This window comes from Colletotrichum costaricense, assembly GCF_030867565.1.
Source record: "Colletotrichum costaricense strain IMI 309622 chromosome Unknown Scaffold_7.1, whole genome shotgun sequence".
NCBI classification, from domain to species: Eukaryota; Fungi; Ascomycota; class Sordariomycetes; order Glomerellales; family Glomerellaceae; genus Colletotrichum; species Colletotrichum costaricense.
Window position 1 is genome coordinate 1,353,957 of NW_026848236.1, and position 18,073 is coordinate 1,372,029.

The following is an 18,073-nucleotide window of genomic DNA, read 5'->3' on the forward strand; positions in this document are numbered from 1 at the left end:
GCTAAGCCCAGGAGTTCTCGAATGAGGCAATAAGAGAAGGCATTTAAGCTTAATCCACTGATCCGTTTTCTTGAACTCGAAGGCTATATGCCCCCTTCCCCCAGCAAAGTCACAGACAAAACATTTGGAGACCTGTAGATGATGGAACAATTAATTTTTATCACAGCAGATGCTACTCGCTATTGATACCCTATATTCCTCATATCGAAATTACATGCTTTTAATGTACTTCAGTCGAGGACTTTCTCTGCCTTACTTGAAGCGTAGTATGATACGCTTAGCAGTATTATTAGCCCGCACATGCCGTCTTCCTAGGCCAAGATACTCGTTCCTGGATGCCTGACCAAACGTTTGGGTAAGGTCGTAACGGTACGGCACGACGCTTGGTGGCGTAAACCTTGAGTCCCGGGTCGACTGAGCCTCGTGGACACCATCGCGGCTGAGAATAGTCAGAACGATTTCGGAGATACAGTTTCAAGACGAAATCCCGGACTAGAGTCTTCCTCGACGTAGCTATCATACCTGTTTGGCATATCTACAGACTTTACATAGCCAGTGAACCCCTCAAGTCTCAAACTCAACCAACTAAGGTTCCCGGTCAGCCAATGATCTGCTCAATATCGCAGACTCTGCCGAGGAGGCATCGTGGTCTAACTTGCTCACTCCGACATCCAGGTCGAACATTTGCCGTCAAGTGAACCAAGGTAGATGCCATGGACCAACACGGTACTCTGCTAATTGTTCATCTAGACTAATATAAACCGCCTTCCATCCCCCATGGATTCTCATTCTCTTCGCCCAGCATCCACCACACTCTTGTTCATTTCATACACTTTTCTACGTTCTGCAAAGTCTCTTCTTGTACATACCATACTCGTCTACGCCTCATACAACCACTTCTCTCACACAACACTCTTCCTCTTCTCACAACACAAACCCATCTCTTCACCACTCAAGATGTCCTCCTATCAGCTTTCATATACCATGCTCAATGAAAGAAGTCTGGCCATCATCTGCCTTGCAGCTAGAATTGGCAAGAAGACCGAGGCTGGAAGCAAGGAGTACTTTCCCGGTGCCGCCCACTCTCGTGTATTCGAGTTCTTCTATTCGAGATTTGTTCGATCTCAAGATTCTGTCTGGCGCCAGATCCCGCGCCAGATGCGCCAGGACCTCCTCGAAGAGTACTATCCCGACGTAGACAATGTCCATTCCTACCTCAGCGAGCGGGGTTTCAAGTCAATTCTCAAGAAACTGTGCTCTCACTGGTTTGAGGATATCGAGAAGCACATGCCAGATGTTCTGTTCTTGATGCCAGAGCAATTCAAAGTGGCACCGACCAATAATGACTCAAAGAACAACAAGCCCGCTTCTTCTCACCCTCTGGAGGCGCCGGCCAAGCATTCGACCAAAAATCCATCCCCGCCCAAGGATACCGAGCCCAAGTCTCTCCTCTCTACCAAGAGAAAACGCGAAGGGGCTGGGGAACACGAGGATAAACCTCGTGTTGCAAAGAGAACGAGGCTGATGACTCCCAAGAGCACCAGCGGCTCGGAAAGTCCTAGCCCCAGCCCCAGCTTGCAACGACAGCAGCAACCACAGCGCGAGGAGCGTTGGCTGTCGGAGAGAGAGGTCGCGCGTGTTGGGCGCCGGCCTCAAGGCAAGAAGTGGAAGTCGCAGATTACCCCACTGCATGTATAGGCGTGGGCCACACTCTTCTAAGCTGTCGAGCCCGTGTCTCTTCGCGTACAAGCAGTCGTGACGTCGTCTATCGTCAAAGGAGTTTCAGGTAATGATACCCTACGGAGATGTTGGGTCGGAGTTTTGGTTTGGTAACAAGGTCTGAGATCTCTGCTTGTTTCGTGGAACCATGAGCCGGGGCGTTTGGTGTTGTCACATCAGCTTGATTGTTAACGGATACTGCTTCGTATTACACTTCAATTGTACTTCGCGGCCGCAGGAATTGCTTGAGTCGTTGGAAGTCACTTCTGTAAACGACTACTAGATTGTAAATACGAATGAATGGATGTGACTTTCATCATGCCTGTGCTGGGTTTTTGTTCTGCCTAACCAATCTTGAAGACATCGCTGCCGTGTCTATCTACACCTCCGATCACCATCAATAGTGAATTGTCAAGCTTGTCAAGTGTCTCGTTGCATTCATCAACACAGAAGATCATTTGCCCAAAGGTCTCATTGGCAGAATATTTAAGAAGGGATTTGTATACTTTCTCGGTTCGGTCAAGCTCATGATGCTGTATTTGACAGCGACTCTCCCTAGTTACTCTCCCTACTCACCGACCCTCAACGTTGACCGCCATCGGTCCATCGTGCTTTTCATCTCTCTCCACGTTGTCTGCAAATACTTCCACCTTAGCCTGTGCAAACTTGCGTGCACTCACGCGGTTCTCGAACAGCATCTCAAGCTCAGCTGGGGAGCGTCCCTTCGGTTCGGGAAGACAGAAGTACGCCCAAACCAGTTCGCAGAAGCAAATTCCTGCCCAGATGAATCCTCCCTTTCCTCTCAAGTTCCAGGCGCTGGGGTTGATGATAGGCGGGTTCAAGAAGTTGGCGCCGATGCTAGCCAGAAGATAGGCATTGCGGGCAATAGCAACTGTCTTGATTCGGAGTCGGGTGGAAGGAATTTCTGCGACTAAACAGTAGCAAGTTGGTCCCACGGTCATGTCGTATGTGATGACGAAGACCATCAACAAGGCTCCCGATGCCCAGCCTAGATCCGGACGGGGAGCCGGAATGCCCATACCGCCGACGATCACTAGTACGGTGAACATGATGCAAAGCCCAACGACATATAGCGTTCGACGTCCGACATGGGGGAGAAGGAACCAAGAGAGAAAGGTGCCGACGATAGCCATGGCATTAGTTCCGAGACCAAAGCTGAATGAGTTGTCCGAGTCAAAGCCAGCTTGTTGAAGGAAGTAGATGACGTTGCTGCCAAACCAAACGCCACAAGCAACTTGTCCCACCCACACGAAGCAGGTAATCATTGTTCTGCGAAGGTTGGTGCCACGAAAGCAGTCGATGTATGAGGTTCCCTCCGAGTTCAGTCTCTCCATCTCGTTTGTATGGGCGATCATGGAGATGCTGACGTCGAGTTCAGCATCTGTTGTCGAGGAACTCGCTAGTCGCCGCAGAGCATTGCGAGCGTCGGTCAGACGGCCTTTACGAACCAGCCAAGTCGGGCTCTCGGGTGCGAGCATAACGCCAACCATGATGGGCAAGGGGAACACCCATTGGATGGCGTAGGGAATACGCCAAGCCCAGTCGTCGGGGCGAGAAAGGAGTCCTCGCAGGACACCAGTACCGATGAATTGCCCAATGACCCAGCACATGTTTGTATAAGTCGTCATGATCGGTCGAAGGGCCATGGGCGTGACATCGGCGGCGTAGGTTGTCGTCAAAGCTTGGAAGGCACCCCAGGGGAGGCCACAAAGCAGACCTCCTGCGAGAAGGTAGCCGATATTCTGCGCAAAGAAGAAGAGGAAGATGAAGGCGATGTTAAGTACTAGGGCACCGAGGAAAGTCTTCTTGTATCCGTAGCGTTCCGCGACGATACCACCGACGAAGAGCCCAATCATTTGACCAACTTGAGTAGCGTTTTGCAAGCCCGACTGCCATGTTGATGTCAGTTGATAGTCGCCGTTCTCCAACCGCACTCCGAATCTTCGACGGAACTGCGGCAAGCCGTAGAAGTTGCCAATTAGGGAGGTGTCGTATGCCTCCATGACAATGCAGAGAGAAAGGACCATTGAGAATGCCACAGACTTGGGATACGCCCGGAAAGACTCCATGACCGACATGTTCTTTTGGCCCTCCGTCGCCGCTTGAGCATCGTGGGCTACATGATCCAGAAGTACCGGCTCATGTTTGCCGTGCTTTTCTGCCGCACTTGGATCTGTGAGTGCATTTGCAGCCTCGACATTGGCCGGGGTGGTCGCCATTGGTAGCACAGACTCTAGACAGCTGATAAGATGACAGGGAAAGATGGAGATGGTTGTAGTAAAGTCCGGGGAAATCTGGGGAACATGTTTCCGAATTCGGGACCATGAAGAACTATTTATCTTGATGCCTCTTGCTCGCGTAGGTTGACCTCCGTGAAGAAAACCATCAACCCGCCTTTTCCCAGAAATATTTTGCTTGCGCCAACATCGTCCGACGTGCAACCCGCATCGGTGGTTCTTGATCGTACGCAGTCTTGGAGAACTTCACTGACTTGCAACTTTTCTCGTGGCAATCAGGTGGTGGTTGACTCGGGTCTCGGACAACCTAGCCGTCAAGGGCCGTAGTGTTGGTTCCATGTGGATAATGCGGGTTGGTCCGGGGATATTTCAAGCGAAAAGTTCAAGCGACAAGGCCGAGACTCTGATGCCCGGTTAAATTCTCGTGGAATTTTTAGCTACCCATGGAAATCCGATGACCTTGACAAGGAGGGGCCCCGAAGCCGATGGGTTGAAAAAGGGAATCCGCGTCCGGGTATCCGTACCCCCCACAAGAGTCAGTCGCTTGATTTATTCGCCTGAAATGGTATTTAGGAAAGACAACTGCAGTCTTCCAGACTTGGAATCAGATTTAGCTATTTTCATAATTCACTTTTCCGACATCTCATGCAACCATCGCCTTTGAAACCGGAATATGGAGAAAGGCAAGAAGCGTACGAACTATCCCTGCGATGGATGCTCGCTTCGGCGAGTACGATGCCACTTACAAGGAAGCAGCCCACCCTGCAACGAATGCCGAAAAATATCAGTCGAATGCACATTTCTCCGGGTTCCACGAAAGAGAGGACCGAAGGGGCCTCGATTGAGTACCACTCACAAGGTGGTAAACTACCAGGAGCAAATTCGGCAGAATCGATCAGGTCTCCCTCTTCCGGCTCGTGGACCAACACAAAGCCCCAGATCGCCGTCAACTCCCGGTGTGGAGAACGAGGGTACTGCCCAGAAGAACCCTTTGGAGGTTTACATCGAATACCTGGACAAGTTTCGAGACCATCTAACATGTGTTTGGCCCGTCGTCAACGTGGAATCCCTAAAGTCCCGGATCAGTGGTTCGCTGGATGATCACGATGCATGGGCATTAGCTGGAGCCATCTGTGCTACGGTAATTGCTCAGCTACGACTATCTCAATTGCGGCTTTCCAAGCAGCATAACTTGGTCTCAGATGACAACAGCATTGCGGAAAGCTTTGCACATCATGCTCAACTCTCGCATAATCTGAGCAATCAGCATCATCAAAGCACTTACTACAAGGAAGACACGACAGACTCTTTACTGACTGCGTTCTTTCTACACATCTACTTCGCCAATACAGAACGCATCAGGCTAGCCACGGTATACTTACATGAGGCAATTGCTCAATTGCATTTGCAAAGCCTACACCGTCCAGAGATCCTAGTCAGTCTCGCAGACGAACAAAGAGAATTGCTATTGCGGATCTTCTGGTTGGTGTTTGTAACTGAGAGGTGAGTTCCTCCCCTTTCATACTGGCGACGGTTCAGTCGATAAGCCTCCTCTATGGAGGGTCGGATTGCTGACAGAGAAGAAACAGGACATTCTGCGTGCAGAACTGTTTCCCACCATGCCTCAAGCCAATCCAGACTTTCCCGCTCTCCGGATTTCACATCCAAGGAGTCGGCGAAGTGGACGCTTCCTTCCAACTCCTCGCTCAACTCTTCACCCTACTCGACGATAACATAGTCATGGCGGCAGACAGAGGGGGCGTCACACCCGGCTCCAGCAAAGCCGACAATCTCTACAGCGCCCTCTCGGCCATGGCCAAGCAGGACTTCTCGGCCCTGGCCCCCAACCTCCCAGAGACCCAGCGAGTGAACGTGCTGATGACGGGGAACTGGATCCACATACTCCGGTGGCAGTTTGCTCTGAGCCACTACCAGATGTCTAGCCGCATGGATGATGCAATGCTCTCCATGCTGAAGCCTGCCAAGGTTGCCCACGAGGCCATGCGCCTGCTCGGGTCTGTTTCTCAGCAGGCCATTCGGACCCACGGATATGGCCTAGTAAGTATCACACTACCGAGGTTCTGGCCGCGCCGACGCTGACATTTCGCCCCTTTTTTCTTTCCTGTAGGAGCTGAAAGTATTCCGTATTGCCGATGCTCTCATCGACATCCTAGCTTGCAATACGTGGTTGTCTAGCTCCTTACAGCCCGGATGCAATAGTATGCTTCTGGGGGCCAGAGATGTACTGCATTCTCTTCAGAAAGCACTTTTGCTCATTGGTGGGCCGGAGTCTTTGTTTCACAAGAAGTTGATGCTGGTTATGGCCGAATCACAATTACCGGTGCCGAATGTCAAGGCTTTGACGCCGGGCGAGGAAAACGAATGCGTTGAGGATTTATAGAAGAGCCAGTACCATTGAATCACCCGAGTGATTGACTATGAATCTTGCACATGAAAGCCTCTCTATCATTTGACCGTGTCCTCGGGATGTATCGTGTAGATCGATACTTCCAGCATAGCATGAGTGTCACCATCGACCATGAGCCCCGCCTTGATTTGTCTAGACACCTGTGCGCTTACTTGATGTGTCAAGTGACACGCCATGCCGTGGTTCTTGCGAGAAATTCAGGCGAGGAATGGTTCTTTTCGGTCACGGGATGCCATCGGCAGTCGCTTGACATGTCTCTCTCGCTGATTCATAGATATTGCTTCGCAGTATTCAACACTCTTGTCATGCGCTCCGAACGCGCTGGATCAGTGCCTACACTGGCTGAACATATCTTTCTGAGAGTAGGACGAGCCCTTGATTCGATAGACTATACCAGAACTGTCACGAGTGGGAAGAAAGCCAAGTCTGTGCCTACCCCATTCGATATCTCTCCGGCCCTTCACTTCATCGCAGCGTCTAAAGTATGTACACTACAATAGACGCAGTTGATAACTTGATACCACCGACGAGAACAGCAATTTGATATATTGGCACCTTGTTTCAGCCTGCCTATGCTCACCCTTGATGCCGATAGGATGACAATTCATCTCTATCCCATGAGCAAAGAAATACAGGAAGCCAGTGCTACGCATGAGCGGCGCAGTCTGAAAGCCCAAAGATGCCGACGCGGAAAATGACATCGCCATCAAGCTTCAATGGTTGAGCCACACGAATCACAGAGAGACAGCCAGAAAGCTCCATCCAGATACAATTCGGGTTCAGGGGCAACCAGTCCTTTATCATTTCTCAACAGCCATGAAGCCACAGCTACGAAGATGATAGGGGTTCCTCGAGTATCGCGTCCCATGATCGCGGCAACTTTCGGAGCTCTTTTGGGGTTGCGTAGAGCAGACGGATAGGGCAATGTAGAATGGTATGTGATGGAGCTGGAGGGATCCATCCCTTCATGAGAAATGGTACCCCGATGACTGTACTGAACTCTTCAGAGCCTTGTGTAATTGCCTCATCAAAGTCGCCTACTACCTCCCTCGTGTACCTATGCTTATCTTCCTCCCTGATGGGTTTCTCGGCGATCCCATCTTGCTTACGGAGTGACCCCGTAAATGTCCGAGCAGGAAGAGGTTGGCTCAGCACACGACCCAAAGCCCAAGATCATCGATGCGCAACTACGCTCTCCAACCGCAACAGCCCAAAACCTCAGGGACCACAATACTGACCAACATCTCTCTCAAACACATCCCCATGAATAGAAGGAACGCCAGACTCATTGATCATATTTTCATTTCGATTCGATCTGATCTCAGCCCAACCGCAGCGGCCGTACTACAAGAGAAAAAAAACAACTACCAAAAAAAGTACTACTACGACTGTTGAATAAAAAACACGCCATCTATCAACTCCCAAGCGAGCATCGCATCGCATCGCATCGCAATCGTATCAACAAACTCAAAGAGAGAGAGAATAAGACGAAGTAAACCCTAGACAGCAGCATGCGTCCTCCACACCAAGCCCTCCACCCCGCGTTCCCATTTGACAATCTTACAAGAAAAAGCTTCCATACTTTACGCCTGCCATGGAAGCCCCACGCGACGCAAAGACGAGGAATAGTCAAGATCAACCAGAATGCTGTCATGACGAAAGACGTGCGGATACCCATGTCTCGTCCGTCATCTGTCCAAGCTTCAGAGTCTTCTTGTCCCCGTCACGTCTCACCCTCATCCCGAAACAACAAGACAGGGAAGCAAAAGAGACAACCACCTAAGCTTCTTCCGCCTTTCCATCATGAAGGGTGGCGATCCCGTCTGTACTATACGAGATAGATAAAAACAAAAAAAGTTCGTTAACCAAATAAACCTCCCCCGCCCTTCTCTAGTCCGTGGCGGAATATCTTCCGCGCTGCAGTACCGCCAACGGATAAGAAAATCTTCAAATCCACCCTTCCACTGTTGCAAAACGACAAGAAACCAAACCGTACATCTTCGGTCTCTTCTCTGATAATGATTCCCTCCCTGAATGACGGCCAATTTATTGGCTTTTGGGTATCCCTGTCTTCTTAGTGATAGCCGCGCCGAGCTATGTATTTCGGGTTTTTTTCTTTGTGCAGCATTATATCTTCCCTTCCTGAACAATGAAACGACGATCCAACCTCAACGCCGATGGATGTTTGATGAAATGAATAAGGGAGTGTGCATAAACACGTATATTGGAGAGGTGTACGATGCCAAGTAATGTCTGAGGATTTGGGGGGTTGCAAAGAGACTGCTTCTGATAAATCCAAAGCCGTCTCGATGGCATCCGCGACATACTTCTGAAAGGGTGGTGTTGGAAACCCGGTTCCACTCGGGACTCGGTGGCAGGATCGCCAATAAGTCACCATGTTTGTGTACGGAAAATGGGTATATATAGGTATGAGAAATCGCAAGTCTCATGATGTGCTTGTGTCTCATCTCTCGATACTCTCGGGACTCATCATGCCCATGGGCTCGTCCTTATCGGTCTGACTGGCGTTGCCCTGGCTTTGCATGCTCTCGTTCCGCTCCATGCTTGGAGGCAACGCGATTGCCGCTGGATTGGGTCCGGTGCCATTGATGTTTGCGTGCTTGACCTTCTTTGCCGGTGTAGTCTCGCCCTTCTTCTCTGGAGAAGCATTGGCATCCTTGTTGGCTTGCGCCGCCAATTCCATTTTCTTCTTCTTCTTAGCGAGGGCAATCTGCTCCTTGGGCGGCCTCTTCTGCGGTGAGACAATCTTTCCAGATGCGCCAAGACGGGGTCTGGGCCGCCTCTGCTTAACAGGAAGCTCCTCGTCCTCGATCAAGGGCGTATCGCCGTTAGCGTGTAGCTTAGCCAGGAAGAAGTTCTTGACGAGACCAATCTGGCCGTGGATGTTCTCCGTCGTAATGGGCTCAACAGGCGGCAAGGATTCGAAGAGGTCGGTGACCTCCGCGCCAACCGTCTGTGTCTGCATCTGGAATTGGTTGCGAACACGGGACTGAAGCAAGTGAAGAGGAACCGAGAGCATATCCAAGCCCATCTCCTTGTCCAGACCAAGGGCCTTGAAACCAAAGAAGTCTTCGCCGAGATCCTCAGCAAAATCACCACTAACGAACTGCTCGCTGCCGTCTTTGAAGGCACCAACACCATCTTGTCCGGCTTCCTGGGTAAGGGCAGGCCGCAAAAGCTCGGTCAAATGGAACTTCATACGTTCGTGGATGCCGCCAAGCTTCGTGCTGAGTCTGTCGACTTCGTCCTTGGCGTAAGACTCCAGACTAAGCAGGTCGCAACCGTTTTCATCGAGTGTGTGCAAGATAATTTCCTCGGGAGTGAAGCGAGACTGGAATCGAGAGCTTCCTTCGGCACGGGACACTGGTGCCTCGATCTTCTCTGCCTCGCGATACACATTGAAGGTCTTGATGATCTTCTCGAAGTAGTCAGATGCTAAGCTCGTCATGGTGTCAATAGCAGAGGGCTGAAGCTCTTCGAAACCGGTGTGGTAGAGAATCTTGGCTACGGAGCGCTGGAGGGCACTACGGCAAGTCTCTGGCGCAATGACTGGGCCATCATCTGCAATGAAGGATGGCTCGGCATCTTGCTCCACGAAAGATTCGTAATTGGACTTGGGAAACTGGTTATTATAAACCTAGAACACATGCGTTAGAACACTGATACACCCGCCGGCGACGCCTGTATATACCTGAGTCTGGATCTGCATCTGCTTAATCACGCCGATCTTGCTCGATAGTTTCCTCGTCTCCTGGATCTGATGGATGTTGCTGTCGATCTTGCTGGCAAACTTGCTCTTAGGCGCCTTGAAGTGGCCTTCGGGGATCATTCGAAGATATTCCTCATGCTGGTTGATGACATGGCCCTCGCCGTCCTCGATCCACTGCAGCTTTGGCTGGATGTCCGGTAAAACTGTCAGAGGTTCGTAGTATGCTGGTACAATCTTTTCCTCTTCTCCTTCCATGCCCTCAGCCAGAGTTTCGGCAGGCTTCGCGGCTTCTTTAGCAGCAATGGCAGACGAGTCCGCCTGGGCTTGGCCAATGACGCCCAGGGCTTCGGCTTCCTTTTGCCCCCTCAGATACCATCGAATGCCGGCTTTATTTCGGAGTAGAGCAGGAGCGTCGGTGTTGAGCTTGTTGTCCTTGAAAAGCTGATACCGTTCCTTGGCGATGAGTGCGCGGTCCTTCTTCGTCACTTGCTTCCAGATCTTGTACTCTTCGTCCTCATAGGCCTGTTCTGCAGCCTCATTGAGAGCTTGCCCCAAGGCCATGCCGTTCAACGTGGGCCCATCGATATCCATAGCGTCAGCATTGCTTCCGATGCCCGAATGTCCGTTGACGCCGCCAGGCGTTGCCGAGCCACCGATTGGCGTACCGAAACCGCTGCCATCAACTGCTTCAGAACCTTCTCGGCCCTTAGCCAGGAGGCCATTCAGCTGTAGCACCGGTTTCTGGTCAACACTGGGGGTGCCCTCCTTCTGATCGGTGGGTTGTTTCCGAGACTTGGCGCCCTTGGTTCCGGCAGTACGACCGCGAGATGACATTATCGGTTCATCGTCCGAGTCGTCACCGCCGTCTTCCTCGCCACCGTTCTGTTTTCGGCGCTCTTCTGCCTCGACCTCGGCTCGCGGTCTGATGACGAGGTCCGGAATGAGAGGAATAAGCTTCTCGGCCTCTTTCCTCATGCCATTGGCCATCCGCCTCAGAGGGTGTCCCATATCTTGGTTGTAGCGCAGGCAGTTGTCCCATATCAGGTTTAGGTCGGTGACGAACTCCGCCTTCGATTTATACGTGAGGGACTTGATTTTCTTGGTCATAGATCCCATGTCCATTGGCTGCTTGATGACTGCGTTGTGCCGAGGGTGGTTAGCCAATCCGAGTCAAACTTGTCTGCCTGGAGGCAACTTACGGTTATAGTAATCCGGCGCATCCCTCTTATTCACCCTCTGCAGAAAGGGCGTTGAGTATTCCGTATGTGCCTTCAACTCCGTCAAGACTTTCTCGAGGGCCTCGTACAACTCTTCTTGGTTGACATTCTCCTCGCTAGCCCATTTACTTCGGTTTTTTCGCACTTCGTTCATGAGCGACCGCAATTCTGCATCAGAGGCGCGAACTTGGTCGCGTTTCATGTCTATCCTCGCAATCAAGTGCTTGAGGGTTAAACTCGACGCGCCCAAGTTGGCGCTGCTGAGCGACCCGTGGTTCTCGGCCTGGGCGCCATTTGTCTGACTGTGGTTATTGTTGTTCTCCATCTCGGCCTGCAATTGTTTTTCGGACTCCTCCAGCTGCTGCTGTTCCAGCATAGCAGTCCGATCGTTTTCCAGAGTATAGAATATGGTATGGAAGCTCCGCCTCGCCGCTTCTTCGGTCGCGTTACGCGCCTCTTCCAGCTGTTTGCGCGCATCTTCGCTCGTTTTGGTGATATCTCCAGATCCGTCGGCCTGTTTGAGTTTCTCGAGCTGTTTGCCGGGGGAGCTGACGGAGTGCACGGGCGAACTACCGGACTTTGAGGGGGAGAGTAGCGAACCGGCGCCGGCGGCCGCAATACCGTTCACGGGTTTACTCGAATCGGCTGCGGTCGCGTCTTCTTCTTCATCCTCGTCATCGTCATCGCCGTAGTCGTCTTCGTCGATGACCCGCTTGGCCTTCTTTAATGGAGGCTCTTGGATCGGCGCATGGTCGGTGGTAGGGGGTAAGGTGGAGGGGGAGGGGGCCGAGGGGCGGCGCAACGCATCGATGGCGGAATAGTTGTATGATCCGTCGTCAGCGAATAGCAGCGAGATCTTTGCCTCGCTTTTGTGATAGAGATCTTTGAACAAGGCGCGTCGTCGTTCCTCTTCAATATCAGGTTGTGCCTCAGGCATCAAGGACATTGAATGGTCGACGGGGGTTCCGTTTCGCGCAGGACCATCATCAAGTTGACGGAACAGGCGACTGGAGGGTTGATGATGGAGGGACGGCGGCTGCCATGCGTGGTGGCCATTGGGGAGGGACATTTTGAGCCCGGATTGATGATAGCGACAGGTGGGCGGCGTGTCGCCATGCGCAAGGAAATGCGCTCGTCAGGGACCGAGTCCGGGCGGCAAAGGGTCGTTATGAGCGCATCAGTAGAAAGAGCGACATCGATAGAGATGAGCTTTGCGTTTCGGAGACGTGACGGATTGTGGTTGTTGTGTATTGATGGATTGGAATAGGGGGTCTTTTGGGTGGTTCCGAGAGGTGAGGTTGAGGATTTGGAGAGGCTCGTACGCAAGTACGCGATGGAACTTTTCCCTTGCCTGAAGACGGCGAGTTGGCCGCTGCTAGCGGTACAGGGAACCTTGGTTGACCACGAGTTACGCAGCACAGACCACCACGAAGACTGTCGCATGTACTTAAAAACGAATTGTCAAGGTCTCAGTATGCTCGTCAATTCATCTACCTTTTTTTCGGACCCAGAAATGAGGTGCACTGGGGTGATGATGGGTGCCGCGATTGCGGGATGCAGGTACATGAACTTCCAATGCCGACGACGGCGCGAGCGGAGGCCACCGTAATTCCCCCCCTTGGCCCAGCGCTGAGCGATCGGATCGCGTACGTTTTTGTCACGTGATGGCCCCAGCCAACCAGTCGCAGTCAGCAACGAGCCACGAAGCGCACCCCAGGCACCAAACCACACCAGCAGGACGGGCCAGCAACACAACACAGAGAGTTTGTTTTTGGGAGGGGAGGAGGAAGTTGGGAGTACTTTAATGCCGAACAAAGTGGTGATGCTTATGTGATTTACAGAGGTTTGAAAATGTCAGAAAGTCTCTAGCGACTCTCCGCAACACCACCAGACATGTCAATTCGCTCCCTTTACACATCATCCCGTGCACCTCACAATTCCCACCACCCACCCCCAGTGACCTCATCCGCATCCACGGGCGCGCATCGCGTCTGGCACCCCCAGACATCCATATCGCGACAGTACCTAACTGCGGCCCACGGCATCTTCCGCCCGGGCCACCTGAACCCGACCAAACCGGGCCCCCTCCATCTGCTCCAAAATCCTCGGGGGCCTACCCCTGTCCTCGAAGAAAGGTCCCGTACCTTACGCAGTAAAGCCTGGGGTTGGGGGGCGCCACCATTGCTGCACATCTCCTTCCGTCAGTGGGCTGAACTCCATTTCGCGTTCCCGCACCAGGACCAAAAAAAAAGCTCTCCCTCGCTCACCCCGATCCAGTCGCTTGGGAGCTCCGGCCAGCTGGACACCTCACCCTCGTCCGTGACGACCCCATTACGAACAACCCTGGCCATTTTCCCTTTCATCTTTGAGAAGCAAACGCACAACACGAACCTCGACATCTCTCTCGTCTACCAGCTTGTAGCTGAACGTCCTTACACACCTCCATCACTCGAGCCGCCCATAATTCTTCGAGACACTCCAAAAGCTTAGCTACCTTAGCTACCATCACAAGCTACCAATCACACCACCATCTGCAGCAGCTCCTGCAGGTCTCTTCAAAATGCGGATACGTTTGCCCTTTGCAGGTACGTCAAGAGTCTCGACCACGGTCAACCATGGTTCTGGATCTTCATCGATTCCTTGCAGAGCCGAGTGGACAATGTAGCTCCATCTCTCAGCTTCAGCTTCAGCTTCAGCCTAAGCCCCAGCCCAAGCTCAAGCTCAACTTCATCTCCATTCGAGCTCAAACTTCAGCTCAAGCTCGCAAACGCAAGTACGCAGAACCCAAGCTAACACTCCCCTCCTCCTCCTCAGGCGTCTTCTTCGCCCTCCTCCTCGTCGCAGGCTACGCAGGCCTAACAACCCTCCAACTCGGCCAATACGTAAACGACAAGGTCCTCCACTTCACAACCTTCTTCCTCCTCACCATCGTCTTCTACTGGATCCTCGACACCAACCGCCGCCGCACCCTCAACCTCACCCTCACCGTCTGCACCTTCATCCTCGGCGTCGGCTCCGAGTTCCTCCAAGGCTTCCTCCCCAACGGCCGCGAGTTCGACTTCTACGACATCGTCGCCAACGTCGTCGGCTCGCTCGCGGGCATCGGCCTGTGCTCGTGGTACCACAAGCGCATGCTCGAGCGCAAGCGCCGCACCAAGACGTACCAGGCTGTCCCCGGGGAGGACGAGGAGGATGTGGAGCTTGGTGAGGGACATGAGACTGGTGTTGTTGAGGCTAGTGGTGCGAGGGATGGGGGCGCTGGTGTTGGTGCTGGTGCTAGCAGTGGAGGTAGGTCGCTTGAGGAGGAAGTGGATAATTGGGACGAGAACCAGGTGGATGATTGGGAAGAGGAAGATGGTGATGGTGATATCGGCGGGGTCAAGAGCAAGGATATGGATACGGGAGATATTGGCGACTCCAAGAAGCGGGCTGATTAAAGCTCTGTAGCAAGGAGGAAGCCAGAGAACGTGTGCGATATGACGGATGAGCATTGAGTTACGATTTTTGGCGTTTAGGGAGGCCCTTCATCCTAGCAGCGTGTTTCGTAATAGATAAAATGACATTCTTTCCCCTCATCATACTGTGCATATCTTACTCTTACATCGTGAGGACCAGAACACGACTACTGAGCTAGGGCCAGAAACGGAGAATTTGGAACAATGGCTATGATTTCTAGTGTAGGCCAACAAATAACCAAGACAGAAACGCCAACCCAGTAGCCTCGGCCATAACCTTCTATCGACTCAAAGTATTCAAATGCACAAACATGCAGGCCCTCACCAGCCAAAGGCTTCATTGTGCCACACCACGTCCCGGCCCCTCATGACCCACGCGCCGACATACTCCCGCACCTCCCGTCCCATCTCCGCCGGCCCGCACACAAGTACCGCGACCCTCTCCTCGGCCCCCTGCCTGAAGAACTCGTCAACGATCTTGCGTAAGTCCGGACGCTTGCGGCTGCTCTCGCTGGTGAGGCGGTTCCGCCTCCGGTCACGTTGCAGCGAGCTCATCTCCATCTCGCCCTCGGCGTTCGTCTCGGAGGGAAGCCCGGCCATGGGACCAGTAGAGTCCGAGTCGAGGGCGTCGCCTGTGAGGAAGACGCGGACGTTGGGGTCGTCGATGATGCTCTTGGAGATGGACTTTTCGGCGGCCGTAGCCCAGGCTGTGTCGCTGGCGCCGCGGATGGACCAGACCAGTTCGACCTTGGCGCTGGGGTTGTCTTGAAGGATGGCGTGGTAAATTGGTACGGTAAAGGTTGCGCCCACGCCGCCGGCAACCAACAGGAAGCGGTCGACTGAGGAGCCGGTGAGTTTGTCAAAGTGGAGGGATGCGGCACCGTACGGGCCCTCGATGCAGAGCGGGACCTTGCCGTCTTCGATGCCGGTGCCCGCGTTTGCGAAGCGGCCGAGATGTCGTGTGAGCGGGCCATCAAGTTGCCGAGCTACCAGAGTGAGGCTGCCGTTATCCTCGTCGACGGATGCAACGGTGAAGGGATTGAAGAGAAATTCAAAGAGCATTGCATCAGGGGATGTTGGGCCAGCTCCAGGTCGTGCCGCGGCGGGTACGCTGAGGTAGATGTGGGAACCTGGGCGAGTATGGAAAGCATTGATCTTGTGCTGAGGGATTGAGGCGGATATTTTGATCAGATTCGTGCCAGGGATGGTCTCAACCTTTGAGAGAGCCATTACAGTCCGGAGACGACGGACGGTAAGGTCGATGAGGAAGACGATGATAGCCTTGACCATAAACAGGCGAGCCGACTTGGCGTGGAAGAAGACCAGGACCGGAATTGCAAAGGCGCCGATAAGATGGGTGATAAAGAAGACGCGGTACGAGTACCTTCGAACGGTGGCAGCCGCTGTTGAAGTCATCATGTTCATGGTTGCGAACGCAACGACACCGGCGAAGACAACGGGTGCAAAGAGGCGCTTCTGAACGATGCCTTTGGCCACGAAGAAGTTCAGGTAGAATACGGCGTGGAGGACAAGAAGGGATAGCGTCACACGGGAGAGAACGCGGTGCCATTTGTTTAGCTCCTCGTGAGATGTGCGGAAAGCCTTGGCGATGGGGCTGAAGCTCTTCAATGCCAGCAGGTACTGAAAGGGGATCTGGGAGACTGCGATGATGCCAAAGCGTTTGGTGAGATGGAGGTAATCTACAGCTAGTCAGAAATATGTCTTGATTTTGTTCAATCTGAATGGCAGTTCTTTTGAGCATGGAGTCATAAATTTCTCGAGGCTCACTTGAGTCTCTTGGGGATTGGTTGCAGGGTCGAGGTTGGAGTTTCATCACGTTTGACATCCAATTGAGGGGATTCACAACTCACCATCGCCCGTCTCCAACACGCTCAGAACCAGCAGCCATGACGCCCAGGCCAAACCAAAAACCCATTGGTCCTTTTGGCCCCAATGCTGCCCCATGAAGTAGACATCGTCGGCCAGCCACCACTTCCACTTCTTGATTATGGCATCCCAGCTGTGGCTCCAGCTCTGTCTCTTTGTCTTCAGCTCAGGAGAGCCCGGGACAGCAGAGTAGGAAGCTCCCGACTGCCAGCGTTGACTGAGATACGCCCCGAGCCGGAATAGCAAAGCAATGATGATTGGCGTCAGTGCCGAGTACTGGGCATAGCTGCCATAACGATCCAGGGTCTGTCTCCGGATCTGGACCTCTTCCTTGGACAGGTCGACGAAGCGGTAGGGCCAACTCATGATGATCAACCTTTCACGGGTGACGCGGGTAATGGCGAGGCAGAGTTGGACAAGAAGGAAGCACAATGGAGCTCAGTGCCACATGAGAAATACAAAAGGCAAGACAGGAAGAAAAAGGTTGTGATAATCCGCAAGCTCGGACCGAGCGGGTAATTACACAAATGAAGACGAAATGGAGTTGCAGCAGGAATTGGTGAAGGTTCCCGTCACTTGTCATATATCGAGAAGCGTGCCTGAGCAACCGACTACACACGGCAAAACGAACACCTTACAGCTGGCATCTTCGTCCAAAGTCTCACCTCGCAGTCGAGGCGGTTTTAGGTTGGCTTAGGCTCGTTTTCCAATAGGTGTATCGACCAGCTGCGATGATTTGCTTGGTAAGCCACATCATGATTGGTCAGAAGGAAGAAGCTAAGGAGGTGACCCCTGAGCTTTCCCCCAAATGTTCCCGTTTCTGGTGGAGGCAAGTGCTCCCCATTGCCAAGCAGGCGTCGGTGACATTTCAGCGAACATCCCAGCTGTTCGTGGGCGGGCGGGAAGGACCCTACCGAAAGACCCTTCCATTCCACTGGCTCCAGCATCGTCGCTCTTGCACTTCGATCCATAAAGAAGACATTGCAATTGTTGCCGACTGCTCTCTTCTGCATGTCACCTTATGAAGCTGTTACATTCACAACGGACGGGCCAAAGAACCGCAGCATTCGGGCCGCAATGTTTAGCTCCAGGCTTCCTCCAGTCATTCCACTTCGCGACGGCAAGGCTGGTGGCTGAGCCATGAATTTCGGTGTCATATTACACAACTCGCAAAGCTCATATGTTGGGAAGTCATCTTTGATTGGGACAGTTATCAAGACCACGCCTACCTCCAGCAGCAGATCTGCCTCAAATGGCTGGTTGGTTAACTCAGGGTATCGAGAGGCCCTGTCATGCAGCCTGCATCGGCGCTTAGAGCGGGGTTTGCGGCTCCCGTTCAGAGCCTGCTGTACAACACAACGATTCTTGAGCAATTTTCA

The 18,073-nt window shown here is 52.8% G+C and overlaps 6 protein-coding genes across 6 annotated transcripts; 3 read left to right on the forward strand and 3 right to left on the reverse strand.

The window, feature by feature from the left end:
- Positions 1–957: 957 nt before the first annotated feature.
- On the forward strand, positions 958–1,698 carry CCOS01_07638 (uncharacterized protein; the record flags this gene model as incomplete). The annotated part of the gene is made up of 1 exon (XM_060455801.1): positions 958–1,698. One exon carries the CDS (start codon positions 958–960, stop codon positions 1,696–1,698), a length of 741 nt encoding a protein of 246 aa, XP_060313693.1.
- A 593-nt stretch (positions 1,699–2,291) lies between these two features.
- On the reverse strand, positions 2,292–3,959 carry CCOS01_07639 (general alpha-glucoside permease; the record flags this gene model as incomplete). The annotated part of the gene is made up of 1 exon (XM_060455802.1): positions 2,292–3,959. The coding sequence occupies one exon, from the start codon at positions 3,957–3,959 to the stop codon at positions 2,292–2,294; it is 1,668 nt and encodes a 555-aa protein (XP_060313694.1).
- A 728-nt stretch (positions 3,960–4,687) lies between these two features.
- Positions 4,688–6,378, forward strand: CCOS01_07640 (AflYd/sugR/sugar regulator; the record flags this gene model as incomplete). Its single annotated transcript, XM_060455803.1, has 4 exons — positions 4,688–4,764; positions 4,917–5,349; positions 5,583–6,035; positions 6,238–6,378. The coding sequence occupies 4 exons, from the start codon at positions 4,688–4,690 to the stop codon at positions 6,376–6,378; spliced, it is 1,104 nt and encodes a 367-aa protein (XP_060313695.1).
- Positions 6,379–8,869: 2,491 nt separating this feature from the next.
- On the reverse strand, positions 8,870–12,421 carry CCOS01_07641 (uncharacterized protein; the record flags this gene model as incomplete). Its single annotated transcript, XM_060455804.1, has 3 exons — positions 8,870–10,063; positions 10,118–11,271; positions 11,335–12,421. The coding sequence occupies 3 exons, from the start codon at positions 12,419–12,421 to the stop codon at positions 8,870–8,872; spliced, it is 3,435 nt and encodes a 1,144-aa protein (XP_060313696.1).
- Positions 12,422–13,245: 824 nt separating this feature from the next.
- CCOS01_07642 (VanZ like family protein) lies at positions 13,246–14,789 on the forward strand (the record flags this gene model as incomplete). The annotated part of the gene is made up of 2 exons (XM_060455805.1): positions 13,246–13,780; positions 13,852–14,789. The coding sequence occupies 2 exons, from the start codon at positions 13,246–13,248 to the stop codon at positions 14,787–14,789; spliced, it is 1,473 nt and encodes a 490-aa protein (XP_060313697.1).
- Positions 14,790–15,128: 339 nt separating this feature from the next.
- Positions 15,129–17,060, reverse strand: CCOS01_07643 (ferric reductase like transmembrane component; the record flags this gene model as incomplete). Its single annotated transcript, XM_060455806.1, has 2 exons — positions 15,129–16,507; positions 16,679–17,060. The coding sequence occupies 2 exons, from the start codon at positions 17,058–17,060 to the stop codon at positions 15,129–15,131; spliced, it is 1,761 nt and encodes a 586-aa protein (XP_060313698.1).
- Between the last annotated feature and the right edge of the window lie 1,013 nt (positions 17,061–18,073).